Below are 24,816 nucleotides of genomic sequence, written 5' to 3' on the forward strand. Positions count from 1 at the left end.
TTCACTCTGCCACCAGTTTGCCTTCCTGCTACCACTCCCTCTTGGATCTAAACCAACTTCCTCTGACAGTCCCAGGTCTGTGCTCCAAACATAATGCAGCTTCCCACGCTTGTTCCTGACCTCATAGTTGGGTTCAGAACCAGCAGTAGGAGAAGAAGATCCATTACCAAGAATGTTAGCCAGGAATGAAACCGGTTTTTTGGCACCATCGAGGTGGGATCAATAAAAACCTCTCCAGGGATAGCAAACCCTCACCCATCCACAGCATAGTGGGGTTGGCCAACCCCATGAAGTTTAAGAACAAGCAGCATAGCACCATTCCGAACTTGTGTTATTTTTGTGGTGTTCTTCATTTTATATATATTTGGTACATGGAGAGAAAGGCGAGATTCTCCCAACACCCAATTTGTTTTTATATAGGACAGTCCTTTCTTTGTTTTTCTTTTTACATAGTGTAGCATCTAAAAACCTGCTGTGATATGCTCCAATTGTTTTATACCCTGCTCCTTAAAATAGCAAGAGAGATGAAAAGTTACAATTCATCTCTTTGTTTAGGTGGTTGGGAAGCGAACTGACCCAATGTATTTCAATAATTTAGCCCCTTTTTTGAGAAAGGAACAGAGAATGCTAAAATTGCCAAACATTATCATTCTCTTGTTTGAAACTAGAGACCTGCAACTAATAATAATGGCTCTCACACTCTAATTATGTTACTGATCTAATCAGCTAACCGCAGCAGAAGAGCTGAATAAATTTACACAATAGCTGGGAGAGACAGTCAAACTCTCAGTGGGATGTAATGAAACAGGCCAGCAAATGTAAAGCATGCTTATCAATTGCATACCAGGAGGACTTGGGATACAAAAGCCAAAGCAGAAACACTAAACTTTAAGGAGTATAAATGTGTCTGACCTTTACAGACTCTGGAATAAAAACAAATTTACCCCCCTAATTTCCATTAGTTGTTGGCAAAATTCATAACGGAAAAGAAAACATGCAGATAAAACGCAGTTGATGTGTTTGTTTTGTTCTTACTGTCAGGTCTCTGTGCACCTTCTGAGTGGCAGGCCTTTTTAAATTGAGCTCAATGCTTGTGGTGTCCTGCTTCAGCTCCATGGGAGATCCATCCACTCTGGCCACCCCTTCAAACTTTGGAGATCTTCTTAGTGAAGGGGCAAATATCACTGTTGTACATTCTTTATCCTTCTCTTCAACCCCATTGAAGGTTTCTCCATTCATGCTAACTTTTCCATCTACCTGCAGAATAATAAATACTCTAATGAAATAACACTGAAGATCAAGATGGCTTGTATTTTAATAAAATAAAGAATTTGTATAATACTCAGAATGGTTTAGCACTGTCCATTGAACAAAATGACAGATAGTCCCTGCCCTGGGGAGTTTACAATCAAAATAGGACACTTGGCAGACAGGAGCACTAGGAAATTCAAGAAGAGCAGAATTTCTCTTTTTCTCCCCCATTAAGCTGTAAACATACTTTTGTGGGTATTAACATAAATAGTGTTTAAGAGGGGAATAAAATCAGGATGATGGCACAATCAGTAGGGAAAAGCAGGGAATATTAAGAAGGGGGAAGTTTCAGAAAAAGCACAGAGACATAAGTGAGAGAAAAAAAGACTAATGAAGTGTGACCTTCAAGACTCAAGTAGATCATAATTCACAAGTGCTGAAATGCATTAAAAAACCTAAAGGATACCACACATTTTGAACACAGTTCTAAAAAACCAGGATAACTTGGAAAGATGGCTTCCTAATATATTTTTAAGCCACAGCACCAAACTTTAAAGCATACCTATATTGAATCCTATAATCCTTTAAGCAGAACATCAGAGAGAGGCAAGAATGCTCAAGCACCTACAAACTATACCAATGAATCACTATGTAACTAGCCAGTCTCATTTTAATATGAAGTTTACTATTCACTTTGTCACATAGTAGTTTTATGTTTAAAAGGTCAGAAGCAGCAAAACTCAGCTTAGTATTATGTTGCCCTACTGCTCATATGGGAACAAGCTGCAGTCAGGCCCCCACCCCACACCCTACCAAGAAAACCCCATGAAACAAGGATTTGGGGAAAAAAAGGAGCTCCAATAGGCTAGGGACAGGGACCAGAGAGCCGCCCCTGTTCCCCAAAGAAAAAGGAGACATATAACTCTGCCTTCTTTATTAGATATCAAATAGACAATATCTATTAAAAATAAACACCAGAAAAGTTGGCTATTTCCAGTCTCAAGGTAAATAAGTTACAGTTCAAGCTATTTTGGTTCCCCTACCCACCATCCATAACTCCACAATGAGGAGTGAATTAGGAATCAAGTTAATTCTAACCACACATTCTTTTAGTTTGACCATGCCACAGACTTTCCTTTAGCTCATGACTTTTTTAAAACAAAGACCACATTTATTAATGCCATTATGGGATTTTTGAATTGGAGTAGTACCTAAAGAGTCCAGACAGGATCAGGGCACCATTGTGTAAGTCACTGTATGCACATATAAATCACCACCACTTATAGTAAAGAAAGTCTCTCCCTAACCGAGCTTACAAGTTAAGTGTGATGGGACACAACAGATGGAGATGGTAGACAGGGAAAGTACAAGAACATAGTGAAATGATGTTATGATCAGCATAATAAACAGCAGTCACAGCACGTCAGTTGCTTAGCTATAGTCGAGAGTTTTGCAGCCATGAAGACAAATTGAGTTTTAAGAAGAAATCTGAAGAAGGATAATGTAGTGGCTTTACAGATTTTTTTTAAAAGGAGATCCATCCATGAATAAGGAGCACTATGGGAAGAAAGTGAAAAGGTGTTTGAGGGAAAATTAGACTTCTGGGCAACAAAGGCTTATACTGCTGGTGAAGATATTACTGTACACCCATTGATGCCACACAGGAGATAGATAGGATGGGCCATGTGAAATGTTTTGAGATGGCTAATCTATAAGCACTACATAAATAATAATGTATGTAAGCAGAAATTCAGATTTAAGCCACTCCGTGGAACATTATGTGTTAGAATACTATTAAAAATCGATCCAAAGATCATGAAGGACAGGGAATAGGCCTTTTCAATAAACTGAAACATTTAAAGTGGCATAACAGCTTCCTTCATCTCTCAATCTTTCTCCATTAAGCTACTCTCAGTCTACCTTTTTAGTTGACAGTCTGGGTAGAGCCCTCATGAATACAATTCAACTTGGCATTCACAGCCAATTCTGGACCAAGAACAAACTCCACTTTCTGCTGTCTTCTCGTTTACATAACAAGCCCAGGCTTTGCTCTGTATATTAGGGCAATTCATGAAAGGACAAACACTACCAGGGAATGGGTATTTTTTGTGAGATGCTTAGTGCCCTCAACTCCCAGGGAAGGCAATGAGAGTTGAAGATGCTTAGTCCCTTGCAAAAATTGCCCTTAAATGGGGAAAAGCAACAGCAAACAAAGAGCAACAGCACACATTAGAGTGCATGTCAAATGTTATCGTTACACAATTAAAAAAAAATTCCACTACTCTCCTTCTACCCCCATCCTCTGCCCAAGTCATTACTACTCACAGTTTAATTCTGAATACAAATGTTGGCAGGTCTTGAACACACAAGTCCTGTGGGATTTTGATGCATTATCTACCAGACAGGCCATGAAAGCTTTTAAAAATAAGAGCCAGAAAAATACTGGCTGGTTAACCCATCCATTTTCATGTCTCTGTTTAGACTAAAACATTTTTTCTATTTACACAGGGAGAGAAAGCAAATGCTTGAATGATCAGAACAGATGCCCTGGTTGCAGAGTTAAGCAAACATATTCTCTTCCTCTTGATCTGGAGCTAGTCAACACACTGTCATCATAGCAAAGCATCATAAATATATCAGCATTTTCATTTAAACAGGGTAAAGTAACTGTGTAACAATTCTTTTGGGGATAATTCTTACTGTGATAAATCACACTGTCCCGCGTAACGCAAGCAGCTACACTCTGAGCAGACTACGTGTGTTCTCTTTAGTCTGTCCAGGTACAATTACTTCTTTATATTTTTCTGTGGATTTGTTTTAAATAGTCAGGATCTAAAGCCAGAGAAAGATCCGTGTGTCATTCAATAAGAGCTGTAAAATTCAAGTCAATCCAGGAGAAATGGAGCTACAGGTTTTATATTTCAGAAAATTAACTTGAACCCGTGAGAAGTAAACACCAGAACAATATATTTCAAGATATAAAATATAGCATCATAGGAACATATTGTGCTTTATACATGAAGTAAAGGCAATCTCTGTTACAGGGAAATTACAACGGAAATGGTACAAGACGAATGCCGAAGCAGATGGCATCATACAAGAAAGAGGAGGAGAGAAAGAAATATGCTAATTTAGGGTAAGGAGTTGCTTGTATAGTATATTACACATCATGTGAGTTAAGGAGGACAGGAAAAAATATTTTTATTTAATTATAGGGAACTAATTTAGGATTAGAGTAGAAGGGCATTTCAACCAGAAAGGACATTGTCTCAACGACTTAATTACCTGCATCCTGCTTCAAAAGCCTTTTAAGACTACACTTGAAAGAGAATCCTCTGAACTGTTATTCATGCTAAAATTCGACACTTTACGCCGGGGTCTTAACAAAGACTCTAGTTATCTTACCCATTACAAAGATAGCTTCCCCAATTATCACCTCTAATATCATTAGCTCACAGACATTTACCTCCCCTCCCCCCGCATCCCCCTTCTGTTCTGAAACTTGATTTGTCCTTTTCATGTGTGTTCATTTTTTTAATTGTATCCTTTGGTATATATGGTTGTGACTATTTTCTTCCACTATTTGATCTGAGGAAGTGGGTCTGGCCCACGAAAGCTCATCACCTATTAAACCATCTTGTTAGTCTTTAAAGTGCTACATTGTCCTGTTTTTTGTTTTAACTGGTAGCAGTAAGAGGTTTGCCATCCTCCAGTAGTAGAGGGGCATGGAACACTTGGCCAATGGGTTTCACAGACACTTGCTGACTACAGAGGAATGACAAGACTCATAAATGGAATGGATTCAATCCCAGGCTCCAGAGGGAAATGCATTCTAATAGGCAGATTCTTCTGACCAGTCCCCCCAAGCATGACCCTGCTGCTCTATTTCCTCTAACATGTTACTGTCTCAGTCTTGACTTTTATCCACCCCAGCTCTTAGTCCTAGACTTATTTTCCTCACAGCCAATCTCCAAGTATGTGTGAACCATGATATTTAAAAGGCTTATAACTTAGTTAAATTTGGGTAGATTTTCCCAGGGACAGGAAAAGGAATATTCATGACACAAAGGCTATCTCCTGGGCCATATTTCAAGTTCCAGCTCCAATCTTGGCAGTGCTTGTGCTATCCAAAAAAAGTCTGCCAGAGCTTGTTTGTTGTTTTTGTTCTGTTTGGGTTTTTTTTAACACGGACAAAATAGCGTATGATTTTCTAGCCTCGGAAACCATTTTGGTTGAAATTAAAAAAAAAAAAAATTAGCCTGAGGCACTCATTAGACATGGAAAATTTCAGACTGAAGCAACTGAAAAGCAGGGTCTTATGATGAAAGTGTGAGGCTACCTTGATTATAGGCACAGCTGCCAGCATCATCCATTCATTGTCTCTCTTACCACAAGAAAACTAAATGATGAATTTTATAATTATGGGTATGTTGCTCTCCATATTCCTTAAACCTAAACAGTCTTTCTCATTTATGAATTCACGTGATTTATGACAGCCTTTCACATTTATGAATTCATATAATTTATGTTGGTGTTCCTTTGACATTTAATTGACTTTGAACAGTATAAGTCATCCTACCTTAAATGTTTTCAAGACCTGCTGTGTGTTTTTGGGTTGTGAGTAAGGCTTGGGTGTCAGCATAGGCACAGCCTTGGAGACAACAGTTTTGGTTGGAGATGTTTGGCCTGTTGAAATGCTGGTTTCAGAATCATTGGTGGAAACAATGGTTGCTTCAATCATGGCAGTGTATTTTGGAGGAGGCAGCGATTGTTGTCTTAAGTATCGCATAGGATTTGGGTCCTTCGGCGGTGATGATGAATTTGGCTCCATTGAATGGCTTCTTTCCAGAATTTTTGGCATCTCCAAACGTTCAAGAACAGCTTCACTAATGGTAAACCTTTCAATGTATTGTTGGAGAATGCTCTCTGCCTCCTCACGTGACCTAGCATTCTTGTAGGCCTCATGCAGCTCCTTTTCTCTTTTCTCTCTGTGTGAGAGGCAACAGAGGAAAAATTACTATGTGAAGATATACAGGCCAATCCTCGCCTAAAGACAACCCCCTAACCTCAAACAAATTCTTTCTAGCAACCACACAGCAGCACACCTCCATCCTATTCATCCAGGAACCCGCCCTTGCAATCAACTCTGGTGCCAATTCTGTCCACAAATTTATACAAGCGACATCATCACAGGACCTAACTACAAAACCACCACATCAGAGGCTCATATAACTGCACATCCACCAATGTGATCTATGCCATCAAGTGCCAACCCTTCTGCCATGTATACTGGCCAAACTGGATAGTCCCTATGAGAAAGAATCAATGGACACAAATCAGTTATTTGAAATAGCAATACACAGAAACCAGTTGGGGAACATTTTAACTTGCCTGGATACTCATTAATGGATCTCAAAGTTACCGTATTATTGCAAGCGAATTTCAAAAACTAGTTTGAAAGGGAGGCTGCAGAACTTAATTTCATTTACACATTTTGGTACCTGCAATAGAGGTCTAAACAAAGACCTTGCATAGATGGCCCACTACATTCCACATCCTAATGGCATAAAAAAAACAAGCACAGGATACATAAGAACACTTAGTACCCACTCTATCAGCTTCATTTAGCATGGACACTCCAATTGACAATTCCGCCCCTTTCTCCCCCTTATTTTTCCTTTCCCCCACCCCCGCTATTTATTTGGAAACTGGACCCCTTAACTCCATTCATCTGAAGAAGTGGGTTGTGCCCACAAAAGCTCATGATACCAACTACATTTTTTGTTAGTCTCTAAAGTACTGCAAGACTATTCGTTATTTTTTTTAAGTTTTTTATGCAACGATTAACACAGAGTTACTCATGTGCATGAAGCCTAAGAGGAATTGGGATAAATTCTCCTTTAAAAGCCATACTACAATGATTATGTTTAACAGTAGTGTCATGGCTCCTTCCCCACTCTGGCATGATAAATGTAGAAGTGAAGGCCAGCAAGTGTACCCCAAAGCCTTATCTACCAGGCTTCGGTATAAAACTTCCCCCAAAATCTTAAAAACCTAGATCTTGGGAATGAAACTTCCACTGCCACCACCCAAATGTTGATAAAGAAATCAGGGGAAAGATCATTTGGGAAATCTCACCCCTAAAATAAAAATCAGGGCACACAATTAACCAATGCCAGGTTAATAAAAAGAAAAGAAAGAATTTTTATTATTACAACAATATTCCTTTTGCAAGCATAATGACAAAATGGAAGGTAACAAAATATACTCATGGAGAAACTCCATGGGCCTAGAACTTAGTTACAAAGAAAAGCCAAAACATCTTTTAAACAGTGCCAGATCTCAGATCCCATATCCAACCCTTAAAACAATAAAGCCTAACGAAACTACCTAAACTACCTACTTACAGAAAATGAAGAATGGTGTCTTGGAGATGTCATGATTATGAGGGTTAGCCAGCAGCCTGGGGATTAAGGGTTAACTACACCTAGCCAGGTGGAGTGACCAGTAGGAATATAGGTGGGACTTTCAAACTGAGACAAAAGGGAGAAAGGAAAAAACCCAAATTCCTTTGTCCCAGTTTGAAAGTCCCACCTACATTCCTACTGGTCACTCCACCTGGCTTGGTGTAGTTAACTCCTTAATCCCCAGGCTGCTGGCTAACGCTCATAATCATGACAAGTAGGAGTAGCACATTTCTTTCCCAGGCATAATGTCCCCACTACAGCAGAGCAACAGCAACACAAAACACTCAAAGCACACAGTATTCTCAAGTATGCAACTGCATTTCAGCAGAACAACCTACTTTTCCTCCACAATTTCTCTATAAGTCTTGATGCTTTTCCTTCGCTCACTTGTTCCATCACCACAACTCAATAATCTTTCCATCTTCTTTCTCTCTGCTTCTTTTTTAATTAGGTCCTGTGAAGCACTTCTTCTGCGACTTTTCCACCGTGCCAGATCCTATATCAAAAAGGAAGAGAGGTGCATATTCAGAGCTTTATAACACCAGTTACAGAAATTACCTGCTGTAAAGCTGTTACTTAACCAATAGTGGAATACCCCCAATGATAGTTAACTTCTCAATAACTGAATGACTTTAGCTGTAGACTGATTTCACGTACCTAAACAGCCAAAAGTAAACTATAAGAAGTGAGAAAGGAAATTATATTTTCCACAAAATCTACAAAATCAGTTGCCTATTTCGGTCAGTGGGTTTCACTGTAGTTTCCAAATCTTGCCCAACGGGAAAAAATGAACTGGCAGCATCACTATCTTTGTTTTGTGATGGACCTATTCTGACTTTCTGTTGCTGCAGTACTGAAATTGAAAGCTTGAGAAATCCAGTTATCCAAAGATGACTGACTGTTAGTTTAGGCCTAATGACTATGGGGGAAACCCTGACCCCTACAGCATGACAGAGTAAATAGATCTGGTAAAGAATGAGCACTGGAGGGTAGAAATCAGTGGATCAAAAGGGTAAAATCCTTCTCCTGCATCACTGGAGGTCAGCGTAGCTGTTCTTCTACCCCTAATTGCAGCCTACACATTGGTTAATAGATCCACAACTCTGAAAATCCACTAATTCTTCCATTCTTTTCTGACCAAAGTAGCTATACACTAGGTGGCAAAACCCACACAGAACACAATCTGTGTCATATGTTCCTTGTACCCTGTTTAGTTCATGAATTCAGAGCTTTTTGTGGCCACTGGGGACTAGGGAATATCTGTCCCTAGATTAGATACTAGAATATCACCAACACTTTAAAATCAATAAGGCAATGTTCCAAAAGCTATAAAACTATGATGTAGCCAAATATTACACAGCCAAACTTTAAGAAAACTGTTTGATATTCATACATAAACAAAAGGATGGACATATCAGTCACTTTGACAAGTAGTTTAATACCATTACAAAATTAGTATACAGAACATATTTCAAATGGTTTTAGCAAGTTATATCTTAGAAGAATAACAGCATTACTACGGAGATACTTGATTCAAACATTATTTCATGAACTACACAGTTTTCAAAATGGCACTTCAGTCCAGAAATATTTTAACTGAATTTATCAGTAAACTATCAGCATAAGTAAACTGTAAGCATAATTTACCTTATTAAAAACAAGAATATACATTGTTACTTTTAATTTAGCTCAAAGTCAGCAAGAAAGTCAAGTTATACTAAAGGAAAGGCTCATTAAAGCAGTTCTTCATGTGACACACATATATCGGTCTAGAATCCCTTTCTTCAAAATGAGGGACCTCTCATTTTTCCTTCTACTAATAATTTGTGTTAAAGCAGGAAAACCTTTATTGGAAGTAGATAAGTAAGTACTGCCTCTTTAGACATTAGTTTTTCCATTAGCAAATTTCACAACATAAACCACCTCCTCTTTTTGCAACAGAGAAAAATGGATATAATTTGTTTTAAGCTTTCTTATTTCAAATAAGCAGAACCAGAAAGAATTCAATTGAAACCTATGAAACTGCTAATCACTTGCAAACTACTACCTGGACATATACTAGCAAGTGGATTCATCAAGAACAATAACCCACCATGAATACAAACAATGTCCTTTCCATAAAGCTGTTGTTAGGGTGCCAGAACACCAAATAAGGGAATTTATAGTAATTCTTATCAGATATTACAGCTATAGTCTGCAGTATCAAGAGATGGTCCAGGAAATTCATAATGCAGTAGCTGAGAGTGCTTTGTATTTTAGCAGTAAGAGTCCCAAAACTTCTCAAATAACAAAATACAACTCAAAAGGAAAAAAATATGTATGGGGTTACCACAGTTGTTATGGACTTACACAAACATTACACCAGTAGGCAATTACTATGCTGCATATATTGCACTATAGCAATCAATTCTTAGTTTTATTAACTTTTTTAGTATTTATTAAACTTTTACTAAAAGCAGCCTCTCAAATGTTTAAAAATAGTTATCTCTCTTTGGACGTTACTGTAACTATTTCTTTACAATGAAAAAAATCTTTAAAACGGGGTTATTAAAATATCATTTAGAACTAGTGCTTCTAAAGTGAATATATATTAAACTTTTTGTGGTTCATTTGCTTATACCCTGTTTCAACACTTTCTCGAACATCTGCATTTACAGTCTCAGAGAGGTAGCAGTGTTAGCCTGTAACTGAAAAAACTTAAACAACAAATAGTTCTGCAGCACCTTAGAGACTAACAAAAAAAAGGTAGATGGTATCATAAGCTTTTGTGGGCACAACCCACTTCTTCAGATGAATGGAGTAAAGGGTCCAGGATACAAATAAACAGGAGCTGCTATTTACAGAGAATTGCGAATTCAGCACCAATAATGAGAGTGCTCAGAGGGAGTGTTTTATGTTGGGAAGCATTCCATTTTAAGTGAATAAAACTTGGGGGTAACTTTGTTGCCTAGCATTGAATTTGAAAATGTTAATCATCCACCATTATATTTTCTGTGACAATATAAGTATAACACTTCATTAATTCAGATTTAATTAGGATTGTGTCTTTCCTGGAGTCCTCTGTATTGTTCAGTTTTACTTTTTGTTGTTAATGGATTGAGCAAGAATTTTTGCTTCAGAAAAACATAAGAGCACAAGCAGAACTATTCCTAGCCACAGCATTTTCCAGAGCTTCCCAGGAAGGAAGAGCAGTTTTTTCAATCAGAACAATTAGAAAAAGCCTCATGTCATCCAATGCCGGGTGAAATTCAGGCTTTTATGCTTAGTGGTAATCCTAATCTTGAAAACCCTCACTCCAGATTGTTTTGTTGAAGACACTTACCCAGCGAATCTGCATTTAAACAGTCTAATTTTATACCTAACTGGTGAGAATGTTTGTTCTTGCATGTTTTAGAAGTGACATTTTTCTTTACTCACATCTTGCCATCTATCCTCATCCTCTTTCAGTTGGTTGTGAATATGCTGTAGTTTTTCATGGCGAGCCTTGCTGTGCGGCTGCATCACAGCTTCATCTTCACACCGCATGTCAAACATACTCACACTCCTAAATAAAGGATGAACAATAAACCAATCATTAGTTTATACTCATTTTAAATGCAGCCCACATAAAGGTGCTAGAACAAAATCAAATACATCTTTCTGTGGAAGCTTCCAAAAATCAGAATATTTCAAAAGAATTTATTGGTATCCACATGAGTTCTATGTACAAATGCAGGCACATTAGCACCACCTTTCTCAATTATCCCTTGTTTTTAATATTAGATAGCAACTTTTCCTTTCCGTTGTCACTTGTCTTCCATTAATATGATTTAAAAATTTGAGAAGGTCTACTCAGATTTAAAATGCAGAACTTTCCGAAGCTCTCTCCCTGCATCACTTTTGAGAAGACACCTCTGATTTCTCTCTGTGTAGCAGAGGTTGGATTTTATTTTATAACAAAACAAGAGAGGTTTGAGAGGTACAGTATTATAGGCAGTGTTGCAAGTTAAATGACAATGGTAAATAAGCGGTGAGAGTCTGCCTTGCAAAGTGCATGAAGTATGAATGGTCATGTTATAATTTGCTTTCCATGGAGAACCACAATTTTATCAGCAATGAGCTATTAATAGATCTGTTCTAACAAAGAAAAGGCATAACACTGTACAATTACAGTCATGATCTGATTCACAACTATTTCTTTATATTTTTGTTCTTTGGAGAGTTAAAAGGTCACAATTACAGAATATAGTACCTCATATAATACAGTATAGCAATTTTATTTAAACACATTCACATGAAGATACTAAGTTGTGAGGTTTTCTTTGCAGTGCCTGGTACTTGCAAAATACTACCTCATTTGTGCCATTAAAACAATAAGCCATGCAGGGGATTCCATGAAGTAATGCCAAAGCATTAGTCAGAAAAACTCATCTATAGCTAGAATGAGTCAATCAGCAGCAGAAGCACAGTGAAGATAAAATGGTTAAAATGGCAGGCAACAGTGCACAGAGTTATCCATGTATTCAGTCTTTAAAACAGACTACAAATTCAGAAATGAAGGCTGTTGTGTGGACGTAGATTTAGCTCAAATCTATATCTGAAGAACCAACATGTAAATTAACCTTTTCTAATGAAAAAATACATAAATGTTTTTATAGTCTTCCATTGATTCATTCAGAGAGCACACCAGAAGTTACCCATAGACACAGAACATAGAACATACTATATAACCCTTAGTTACATACAGCAAGCATAAAGATTTTGAAAAGGCACAGAGCTAAGCAGAAACCCTACTACTAATTCCTCAACAGATTATAATTTCAGAGTTGTGTTACTCAGGAATGGAGCACCATTAAAGACTAAAATAAAAAAAGGCTACAAGGTTGATTGGCTTCTTTTATTTAACTAACTAAATAAATGCCATGCACTAAGGGATATTTCATAAAATTAATTTGGAATGTGGATGATTTTTTTAAATTTTAACATGGAAATCCTGTTATCTCAACTACATTTAACAAGTTTGTGAAGGCTTAGATAACAGAAATTAGCAATCCGTGGCAAGTGGTTCAAAGGAGTTTTATAAGCCTCCAAAGTCCCACAGACACAGAATAATTCTCATTCAGAGGAGTAAAAAGCATCCCCCCCAATGCCTGAATATCATTCCAATTGCCCCTTGCCAACAGTATCTAACTCTGCCAGCTTCTCTGTCATACAGCACTTGGGAATTAAGTCCTGTAACAAGTTACATAGGGAGACACAGCGGAGAAGCTAAACTTCCTTCCCAGAATTAGTCATGTTCTAGAGAGAATTATGATGGAGCTGCGTTTCAAGGTATTGTGACCTGCTCTAACACCACCACACATAATGGCTTTAAATAAAACTGTTTATTCCCCATAAATTATCTTCTCTGCCTATGAAGAGCAACTTGGAGAGCAAGGGAAAAAAAACCAGAACCATGAGCTACTGCCCAAAGATACAACTATTTTTCTCTCATCAGCGGAAAAGGCCGTTAGGGAAGAGCCTAATAAAAAAAATCCTCATAGCATTTTTATCCACTTTTATAATTAAAAAATAACACCACCCCCTAAAAATAAACAAACACCAATCATAATAGGTGATGTTTTCTATTCAATCCTCTATTAGATGGAGCTAGGCTAACTCCAGGCTGCTATGCAACTGTGTGCTGGAGAGAGAATAAGGGGAAAAGAAGGTGCAAAGAGGATAAAACACTGGATCATGCAATTAAGTACATACAGTCATAAGTTCTCCATCACTAAAGAAGTTCTGTAGCTAGTATCCCAAGTTCTTTTTGTAAGTTTGGGATTCAGTGACAGCAGACTGACCTTTTTATTTAATCTGGTGTTCTCCCTGAGTCCTGCACATATCACTGCTAAGAGCTTGCCTAGACTACACATTTTCGAGTGGGCTATATCCTAGCACTGACGTCACTGATTTTCAAGCCTGTTAGGCTCTTCTCCTAATTTAGAGTTGTTATTGAGAATGGTACCACATTTTTTTCATCTGTTTCGAAGGAGCCCAAACACAAATAAAGTTCTGAAATAGCTATTTCAGAATCATCGTAAACCTAGTAAAACAAACCCAATGACTTCATAGGATAGCATTTAATGAATATGGTGAATAACTACTTTTTATGAGAAAGAAAATGACTATTAGAAACATGCAGACAGGACGCTCATGTGGCTTCATTAACATTTTATAGACATGTCAAGACTAACTCACTTTTTTTTTTTTAAAGATAAAGTGAGCTACACAGCAGAGAGTTAAACTGAAGTAAACAACTACATCTCTGCTCACATGGGCCTGTCAGGTTCATGGTGAAGCATAAACCTAAAACCAAATCCACACCCCTGAAATGATGTAGATACACTGACCTACCCACTGGTGCACACAGCACTAGTGCAATGGAAGAATTCTCTCTTTGACGTAGCTACTATCCCTCATGGAGGTAGATTACCTATGGATTACCCTTCTGTCAGTATAGGTAGTGTCTACACTGAAGCACTACAGTGATGCAGCAATGTTGCTGTAGCAATTTAAATATAGACATACCTTTACCAACTTCTTCCTTACAGCCAAAATCTGAAGGCTCTAATGCCTGCACACTTAAAATGAACACTATACTGATATTACTACTCTTCACCATTTAATACAGGACCAAACTATTCTTGGAGTCTCTCCCACTTCTTCAGTTGGTATCAAGCAATTTAGGAGCTGCTGGAGCCAGGAAAGCCTGCAAGGGGTGGGAGGGAAGTGGAAGAAGCAGAGAAGCACACACTTTCTCCTCCTATCCTGAAACAGGCTGCACTTCTCCACTGTGGATCAAGTTATAGGCAGAATAAATCTGGGGAGGAGGGAAAAAAAAAGGCTAGAGCACCTGGGGAAGGGAATTCCAGTCTCTGGGAAAGAGGAGAGAGGGAGAAGTGAAAGAGAATGAGAACGAGCTTGTCAAGAGCTCAGAGCAACTCCTCCATTAGAAGAGTGAAACTCTAGGAATATCCCCTCACTGAATTTCCCCCAAACCATTCCAGCGGGGATGATGCTAACCTCTGTGATTCCAGCCCAAAACCCAGCAAGACTATAGGAGACTGGTGCATCAAAAGATAGCCCTTCGCCCCAGAGCTGTTCTAGCATCCCTAACTCCTTGGCAGTTCTTAATGGAGCTGAACTATCAGGGCCTTTACTAGCATTGGTGGTTTCTCAAGAAACACAACACATGGTCTTCACAGAGGGTATGTCCATACTGCAATTAAACACCAGGACTGGTGCATGCCAGTTGACTGAGGCTCACAGTCTCATTGCAGTTCTGGGCTTGTGCTGGAGCCCAGGCACTAGGAACCTACAAGGTAATAGGGAGACATCCGGAGCTCAGAAGTTCTATCCTGTAATTAAATAGCCCCGTAGCCTCTGCCCTACAAAACCTGAATCATCTGGGACAGGCCAGCCATGGATTTTCAACTGCAGTACTGACACACTCAGAGGCTGTGTGTACACTGGGCCACTTATTCCGGAAAAGCAGCCTCTTTTCCGGAATAAGCTGCGAGCTGTCTACACTGGCCGCTTGCTTTTCCGGAAAAGCAATGACGAGCTACTGTAAAATTATCAGTGTTTCTCCGGAAAAACTATGCTGCTCCCGTTCGGGCAAAAGTCCTTTTCTGGAAAAACTGTTCCGGAAAAGGGCCAGTGTAGACAGCACAGTAGTCTTTTCTGCAAAAAAGCCCCGATCGCGAAAATGACGATCGGGGCTTTTTTGCAGAAAAGCGTGTCTACATTGGCCATGGACACTTTTCCGGAAAAAATGCTTTTCCGGAAAAGCATCCTGCCAATGTAGATATGCTTTTACCGGAAATACTTATAATGGAAAACTGTTCCGTTTTAAGCATTTCCGGAAAAGGGTGCCAGTGTAGATGTAGCCAGAGAAAATATCAACCGCCTGAGCTTTATTGTCCTTCCTACAGCCTATGTGGGGCAGTTAGGAAGGTCAAGATAAACTAAGCACATTAAAATGTGATTATCTGGCTAATTGTATAGTTGATACAATTTCTATCAACTATACAATTAGTTGATAAGTGCTGCTGTGCAGAGCCGCAGTGGAGGTAGCTCCAGGAGCCGATTCCGGAATCACCAGTGTTGCAGCTCTGCATTTAAATGTAGTAAGAGCTGCTGGGCTCTTACTACATTTAAAATGCAGAGGTGCAGTGATCAGCGTGAGCTGGGAATGCTCGGTCCCGGCTCGTGCTGAGTCCAGCAGACTGTCTGCCGCGAACAGGAGCTAGTGTCACCAAGTAGCCCGTGTTCACAGTGGCCAGGGTTGGCCACGGACAGGGGCTGCTGCCAGATCTTGCTCTCCCTCCTTCCTCGGCCCCTCCCTCCCCCCGCTGCCTCTATTTGATAGAGGCAGCAAAGGGTGGTGACTAGTTGAGTGGTTACTCAACTATCCAATAAGCATATGACCCATCAGATCTAGAAAAAGGAGTTTTTATGCTACTAGAAGGAGAGTTTCCAGCTTCCCACATGGACACAAAGCACTTGCTTCCCTGGCATGTCTCAAGGTAATGGGGCTTAAAACCTGTGGCATTTCTATGTTTAGAAAAGTGCATTTATGCAACTTCCAAAATTGTTTTGTATGTATTAGTTTGTTTTATTCCTCCCTCTGCGACCTTATTGTTGGTTTCCTGCCAGCCAAGACCTTTAGCTTACAGGTGGAAGGATGCAATAAAATAAAAATAATAATAATAAAATAATAATAATCTCTTAAAATACTGGTAAAATAAAATTTGGCATGTTCAGAATGGATGATAGTAAAGGTTAAAGGATTTTTATCTGCACGAGATTGGAACGAACAGCAAAATTCACTCATAACTTTGCTATTTCCAATTTCCTTCTCAATCCCATGCCAATAAAACCTTCACAGGACACCTTTATGAAGGTTTTAAAACTAGGCTGGGGGGACCATTCAGTGGGAAAGATGCCTGCTGGTGGAAACTCTCAGGAAGCAGGTGGGAGAACTACAGAAGGAGATGGATAGGCTGAGGAACATCTGGGCCCACAAGGCATTCCTCAAGAGTATTCACATGGAGACATTGAATGCTGAGGAAGCTATCCAGAACTACTATCAACCCACTGGGGGAGGAGAATATGGCTCTGTCACAGGGAGGATGTTGGCAGCTGGTTACTTTTGGCAACAGGCAGTGCCTCACCCTTGCTCCCAACCCATCCAACATGGTGACGGAAGACCGATATGCTGCCCTGGCAATGAGCAATGAGGAACCATCCTTTGAGGTGAAGGAGAAGAAACTACGTACCCCAAGGCTAGGAGGTTTGCAGTTACCACTTTTAGGAGAAAGCAAAGAACAGTGGTGGATGGAGATTCTCTTTTGAGGGGTACGAGGCACCCATCTGTTGCCCTGACATGGCATCACAAGGATTGTCAAATATCATCTGGTCCTCTGACTACTCCCATGTTACTCATACATATGAACACTAATGATTCTGTGAGATATGACCCTCAGCACATCAGAGAATTTCATAAGAGAGGTGATAAGTAACTACACTTTTCACTTAACTTATTTTTTAAATTATATTTTAATCCCAAACAAAAAAAGGTAAGTGAGTTTTCTTCTAAGCAACACATCTCTACATCATAGTTCTAGCCTTAAATTAAGAAAAATCTCAAAGTATGGGAATGGGGAATCCAGTGAAGTTGCATAGGTTATGAATAGGCCCAACCTGGATGATTTAAAGAGATGGTTTTTGCATGACTAATAAGCAATTTAAAGATTTACTTTCCTAATTAATATTTGGAGGTTACCAAACAACTTAATTTACACTACTTTTTATTTTATTTTTCAACCAGTCAAGCTACATAGCTGACTCGTCAGTTTACCAATCCAGAATCAAAACTTCCCAAGACGTTTCTGAGATCTAGTTCTAACTTCCTTTACTAGTAGTGGATTTGAAATGTTCCAAACCCACACACACACAAAAAAACCAAAAAACACCCCAAGTTTTTTAAAGCAGCAGCTGCATAGCAGTGTAATGCTGTTATTTTTAGTTCTTTCCTGCAATATAAACACATATTGCATTCCGCTTTTAAGTGCTTTTCTGAAACATTTATGTGTCAGAATGCATCAAAATAATAATGCATCAACTGCTTTTGAAATTAGTATTAAGTATAAAAAGCATGCACTTTAACTTATTTAAAGCAACCCTGTGAGCGTAAGACAACTTACTCTGCGTCATCAGACACAGCAGTTCTGTGGCCGAATCTACAAGACCAAATATAAAATTAGATGTTTGGTACAAACATGAAGTATCAATTGCAATCAAAGCCATACCACTGGGCAATTTTAATTTGAACCCCAAACCTCTTCATCAATCAAGTGGGCTGAAAAAGAAATATGGCACGCTGAGGTTATACAAATTACAAATGGGACTTACCCAATCACATTTAGGAAACTATGTAAAAACAAAACCACTTTTTTCCAAAATATAAAAGCTGTGGTGAAATACAATGTGATATTGTTTGTAGAAAGTAGCACCTGCTGGAGACTATAGTATTATGTTAAATATTGTATTACAGATACATGCAATTAATCTAGACATACAAACTCTGCTAAAACATTCCATAATACAGGTGTTCAAAATCATCAGTACTGAAAACTGGCAAAAAAAGCATCATGCACAATGAGAGAGGCAAATCTCCACACTTTTTCACAAGAGAAAAAGTTCATCCTTCGAATTTAGACACAACATATGCCAGTGTTATTCACAAAAGTGCACCATACTTTGCTATTAGACTCATGCATATGACATTTGTATTTCTTTTGATCATGGAAGAATATCCAGAATACCAATCAGCATCCTTACCAGATTCACTTTCTATTCAAGAAAAAGCAAAATATACAAGTCTAAAAATTTCAGTATCTTGCTTTTTCTGGAAACTTCAGACAAAACTGCTTCCAAATCTTTTTCACAAGGTTTTGGTTTTTTGGGTTTTTGTTGTTGTTGGTATTTTACACTTTCAATAGTCAAATATCTTCTTCTATTGTCTATAGAAAATAAATCAATGCCGCACTTGCAACTATTTTATTAGTTTCAAAAGAGTACATTACTGAGACACAGTGTTTGCAGTCCACACTAAAATAAGCCAGGCAAGTGCAAAACCTAAATTCTGTAGTGTGCACACACTCTTAACAGGACACAGAGGGCTGCACAATAGAAGCTGTGATTCACATAGTAAAGAGCTCACGTTTGCAGTTCATCTCTGCACGAAGATAATATTTTATTTCTCGCAGGAACTTCCTGAAGCTGTGAAGTTTGATCTGGGTGAATTTGATCAAGATTATGATTACTCATGTGGACAGTGGAAGCCACATCTTGTCCTGTATCAGGGAGATGTTGTCTATCTTGTTCTTTTTCTTCTCTGTTCAGAGGCTGCACTGCCAGTCTCTGGGGACTGTTAGCACAGATTTGTGGACACTTTTCAGATGTGAACGAGCCGGTGGCAGTGGTTGTGCTAAGGAAGCAATTTAAAATTTTAGTTTATTATTAGGAGAAGTGGTTTATTCTATACACACATATATGATACTGTCACATATCCCAACGAGCCAGGAAGTATCAGATAGAATTTACAAGCTAAAGGTATTATTGGCATGCAGAGTGGAATTTTGAGAGTGAGGTAAGAACTAAGTCTGCTACACCAACCTAGAAGGAACTTCAGCCTTCTTTGCTTCATTCAAAGATGTAAACCTGACTTACCACCATTTATTTTAATTAAGCTACATCAGCACCAGGTTCTCTCAAACTCAAATTACTCTGTATCCACTCAGGGGGACAAGCCTTTCCCATCCTAGCTAGATACAGGACCAGGGAAATGGACTCTCAGGATAGAATCTAGACAATGATGCAGCCATTGTGTATCTTTTCCCTTTCAATCACCATCTTTGCATTTTAACCACCATCTAAAGCTGAATAGTAAGGTCCCTTCAAAGCTCATTTTGGAGCTACGCTTGATTGCCTGCAGATACAATGATTTTCACTAGGCTAAATCTCCACTCTTCCAACACAGCCCTATTCACCTAGAGCAATGCACTTACAGATTTCCTTAAAGCCTGATTAAAAGGGATCTAGTCCCAGCAGCTACATCTTTTGCTCAGTAGCTGATACCATGTCAGCCCTGCTCAGCTACCTAATTTATTGAATATCATCAATACTCCTCAAATCACTATCTTCATTATGGACTCTCCTGGTTCTTTTGCTGGAAAACATGGGTTTAATAATAACTAATTATAATTTATCTAGAACTTCTAGATATAATTAGTGTATTATTAGGATACTGTAATTACCAGACTTAATTGGGCCAGTGGTTCATCTAGTCCAGTATCCTGTGTCCAACAGTAGTCAGTTCCAGGTACTTTATAGGAAGATGCAAGAATTCTGAACTGGATAATATGGAAGAACAATCTACCTATGGGTGGGGGCAGGTGGTTCTTAACTTCTGAAATTGAGAGTTGGGTTATGCCCTGAAACATGAGAGTTCTTATAAATAATCCTATCTAGTGTAAGTGTGACTATATTTGGAAACAGAAGGTTATAAGATAACCAGTGGGACTGACAGCCTGGCTGGGCAAGGCGGTGGGAGTGGGGGAGGAGAGGCAGGGAGGAAAGAGAGGGGGGGCTCTGTGCTCCAGGTGGGGGCAGGGCCTCAGGCAGAAGGGATGAGTGTTGGGGCTAGGCAGCCCTCTGCACTGGCCAGAGAGTGCAATATGTTTCCCAGGGCTCCAGCAGCAATTTAAAAGGGCTCAAAGTTCCTGCTGTTGCCCTTCTGCCTCCCCTTGTCTGCAGGCCTAAAGATAACTTTTAACATACTTCAGTGAAACATAAAATTTGCCTCCAAGATGCACTTACAGGGAAGAAAGATGCTATTGGAACAGAATAACTTTACCTCTTCGCTTTCTTTTCAGGCTTTACAAGCTGCTTAGTTCTCTCCTGGCTACTCTGATGCTTTGAAAAAGGAACAGGAAGGAACTGTTTTATACAGGGTCCGGGCTGTTTTAGAAATGCTCCAGTTCTTCTTGCCATCATATCATCTCTTTCCAGATCTGGAACTCTCACTTGGCTTTTTGTCCCACCCCTATTCAGGTCATGATCTTCCTCTTCTCTTGTAACACTGCTGCCCACAGAGACAGGAGACAGTGTTCCACGTTGTTGTTCCTTTGTGTAATTCAAGGGCAAACTGCTGGTGAGGTAATTTTAGGCACCATTACTCAGAAGAGCATTGAAAAAGATGGAAAACTAACATTTTTAGCAGCAGCACAGGAACTGTGAACAAGAGGCAACTGCAATGAACAGCATGACATATGCTATTCTTTTAAGCAAATGAGGAAAGAGATTTTTATGCAACCCATATTTATAGGTAAGCAATTACTCATTTAGAAGCCTTAATAAAATCTGGATGAAGCAGCATAGATTGAAAAAAAAAAACACCACCCAAAGGATGAATAACCATGTCCATGCTACACTGCAATTAGCAATCGAAGTCATTACGTGTAATGAAGAAAACAGTTTTATGTACAGAGGATACAGTCTTGTAAATAATTTCAAGAGCTGAACACATGCCACAATTGCATATGAAATGAGTAGAATGCCCCTTAGCTTCCCTTATTTGATAAAAGGAGAAGGGCATCACAGACTGACTCAGCTTCACATGCAAAGCAAGCAGAAAGCTGTTTTCTGGTTTCCATCCTCTGTTCTGGTTTCTATGGAGTCTTCAAGTCTCGCTCAGAAATTGCTTCTTTTTGTTGCTGCAGTAGATGATGGATAACTGTCATGGAAGCATGTGGAATACAAACTGGGCTAGTCTGCCTCCAAAAGGTTCCCATCCTTCTAGCCTTCATATCATCTCTCTCAATGTTTGATGAACTTCCGTCAAGCTCTTCCTCCCTGCTTTCATGCCATTCACTCCGTCTGGACTTTGCTTCTGAGACACAACACAGGCAGCCAACTGGATTCTTTGTCAATATTCATCTTTACCTGACCATATTATCTTACTATAGATGAAAAATTATTGAGAGCAGGGGTGAAAAGAAGAGATCTCAGATGAAGTGAAACATGTGAGTGATAAAAAGAGAGATCCATTTTTATGGTTTTATATTTAATTTTACTCATGCTTTGGAATAAATGAACTTACTTGAATGAGTAATTTGCTAATGGTGTCAACTAGCAATTTTTTACTATGATGATAGGCTGAATGATTACAGAAACTGAAGCCAATTGAATGTAAATTCTGGTCAAAGTGTGTAACTTCTTAGCACTTTAAGTCTTTCCTAGCTAAATGCCAGAAACACAGTCACATAACCAGTATGTCTCACTTTTAATAGATACCCTTCAAAAGATTCCACCGATCTTCAAAGGAAAAATAAATATAATCTTCAAGGGTGAAAAAAATCAGTATTGCCAGAATATGGCGTGAAAGCTGCACTACATCAAATACGTAAGTAGGACATGAAACAAAACCCCTGGAATTCAAAAAAGAAGCAGGCTTAGCTAATCAGATTCCTAGTGGAACTGGTGATTTGATACGGATAAAAAATTCAAGTGAAAATCTCAATAAGTTTGCACAATGCTTCGCTGTGTGACCCTAGGTCTCATTCTCTCTTTTAGATGCTGTGAAGACACCAGATAATTTATTACAGCTTCAAAATGCTGAATGAGCCTGTATGCATAAGAAGCTTCTAACTACGCTAGGACATCGTTCCTCATGCATGCCAGTCAGCATCATGCAAGAAGCGGCTTCATTTTGGATTCAGTAACCTGTTTCTTAGCCAATATTAAATACCTGGAATCATTTTGTGGCCTGGAGACTTCATTATTATGTCCGGCGTTAGTGAGGCTGCAGGCTGTGGCAGATGCAAAGGATTCACAACACGTCTGTGTCTTAGCACTTTCCCTCCCAGTTTCCTCTGTGGTTTCACTGTTGGATGCAGCCCTGGCAATACTAAGCTTCTCCCATTTCAGTTGGTCAATCTCAGTTACTGGCCCGAAGTGTACAAACCTCTGCTTGGGGCCAGAAGCCTTTTTGTATGCTCTTGCTTTGCGGTTGGCAAAATCATCACGAACAGCTGCTTCTGCTGCAATTTCAGCAGATGGTTCCAGATCCTGGGAGCATTTGATGTCTTCTTCACTAGTCAGAACCAGAAACAAAGGAATCAAAGGAAGTTAGAAGGCAAAAAAAAAAATAAAAAAAAAATCACAAGCAGCCTAGCAAACATCCTTGTGTGTATAATGAGAGTGCTTAGAGCCAAATATATAAAAGGAGGTGAACTGTCCATGTGGCTGGAAGCCAAGAGATAGACTAAGTCCTCAAGAAAAACTGTGGGAAGCATGCTCTCTGGTTGCTCTCGCCCTCTACTCTTTAGGAGTATAGCATATGACACACCAATACCCTAAACACAAGATGTGGATCCATGGTCATGCCCAAATCTAAACTGACATGTCCCCCTGAGCCAGCAGACCCCTCTTATTCTCAGGGAATGCAGACAGCCATACAATAGCTGCTTCTTTCACTGAAGATTAGGTCAGTGGTTCCCAACCTCTTCCAGAGGGGGACCCATTTTGACAATTCAGGAAAACTTGCTGACCGAAGGCAATTAAAAAACGGGAGGAGGAGGGAAGGCAGAGCCACCTAGGGAGACACTTGGTGACCATTCTGAAATGTAATGGCAACCCATATTTGGGTCCTGATCCATAGGCTGGGAAACCCAGAGCTGGCCCCAAGGTACGGGCTGACCGGGCTACCACCCGGGGTGCCCCACTGTAGGGGCGCCGCGCGGAGCTGCCGGGCTGGGTAGAGGTGGCACCGTGCATGTGCCGCGCACCCAGGGTGTACATGCGTCGCACTCCCGGGGGTAGCGCCGCGCTCCCGGAGCGCACAAATGGCTTGGGCTGGCCCTGGGGAAACCCTGCATAAGGTGCTCTCTATGCCTTCTCTTCAATGCCAAGAAAATAATTTTAATTCGGCTCTGAATATTGTGGTGTACACAGTGAAGCTAAGGATGAAAATGGAATATAAATTCCTTCCAATTTAAGAGGGGGTGGGTTTAAGCCGAAACCCAGAATTTTGCCTATCCTTAACAGTTCAGGTTCTAAATTGAGTCTTAATTGCAGAAGGAGGATATTTTGGAGGCGGTCAAAATGAGTTTGCAGGACGTTGGCATCATCACACTCACACTTCTATCACAAATGTAGACAGTTAGTGTGGTGGCTTTTCTTAGGACTGAAATCATCCAATAACTAAGCAAATGAAAGATGATGACATTTGGCTAGAAAGATGATGACATTTGGCTAGAATGCCCACAACTAAGCTGGTGAAGGACTGCTATTCTTTGCCAGAGGAGTTCCAAATCACTTCTGCATATTTGTTAAGCTCTAGATTGTATTTAAAGAACCATTTTCAACAGCTCTATTCAAGTTAAAAATAAAAGCCAGTTGACAGAGTCAAACATATATCTCCCCTACTGCCATTCCACCTTCACCTATAGCCCCAGAAAACAACATACCTGAGCTCCTCAGACACTTTCAGTCTGTCCCACGTCTCCAAATCTGCTTCTGTTATGGAAGCTTTCACAAACACTTGAGATTCTCGTTGCTGGGTAAAGTTACTTTGAGTCCTTCGTTTAGCTAGGTCATCTCTTTGAATATCAGGCACTTTCACCTGCTCCTCTTCCTCCAACTCCTTATCCTGAGGCTGCAGGAATGGGTTTTCTTTGTGTATCACAACTTGCCTCGCTGAGGACATATGTACCTGGTTTGCTCTAATTTAATGCACATTGCAAATCAGCAAGAAAAAGCCATTTTGAGGGGTTAGACAATGATAAGTAGAATGCCAATAATGGAGGCTCAGCATATACAAGCAAACTAAAATGATAAATAAGATAAAAAGGTTGGGGGTTTCTTTGAGCAAACATGTGACTGTTTCATTTAGACTACCCTGTGATTTCTAACAAGACAGTTTCATTGGATGATTATAGTTTTGAGTTTAACCCAGACAAGTAAATCTGGAATCACTGCAACAGTGTTTAGTTCGTAATGAGGTTCATTC

General features: G+C 39.5%; 1 protein-coding gene across 15 annotated transcripts in view; it reads right to left on the bottom strand.

Moving 5' to 3' along the window:
* The window catches only part of LIMCH1 (LIM and calponin homology domains 1), a 282,053-nt gene that overhangs the window by 58,328 nt on the left and 198,909 nt on the right, over nt 1-24,816 (bottom strand). For 11 of the 15 annotated variants that reach the window (XM_075930516.1, XM_075930518.1, XM_006111913.3 and 8 more), the window contains 9 exons: nt 24,275-24,529; nt 22,555-22,899; nt 20,662-20,955; nt 18,967-19,233; nt 17,948-17,983; nt 11,136-11,262; nt 8,057-8,214; nt 5,831-6,239; nt 1,036-1,257 (listed from right to left, as the gene is read on the bottom strand). In XM_075930516.1, the coding sequence (XP_075786631.1) occupies nt 1,036-1,257; nt 5,831-6,239; nt 8,057-8,214; nt 11,136-11,262; nt 17,948-17,983; nt 18,967-19,233; nt 20,662-20,955; nt 22,555-22,899; nt 24,275-24,529 (2,113 nt within the window). The remainder of the gene's footprint in view (nt 1-1,035; nt 1,258-5,830; nt 6,240-8,056; nt 8,215-11,135; nt 11,263-17,947; nt 17,984-18,966; nt 19,234-20,661; nt 20,956-22,554; nt 22,900-24,274; nt 24,530-24,816) is intronic. The other 4 variants (XM_075930515.1, XM_075930519.1, XM_075930523.1 and 1 more) reach the window with 4 other exon arrangements.

The sequence above is a fragment of the Pelodiscus sinensis genome, chromosome 5 (assembly GCF_049634645.1).
Source record: "Pelodiscus sinensis isolate JC-2024 chromosome 5, ASM4963464v1, whole genome shotgun sequence".
Taxonomy (NCBI): Eukaryota; Metazoa; Chordata; order Testudines; family Trionychidae; genus Pelodiscus; species Pelodiscus sinensis.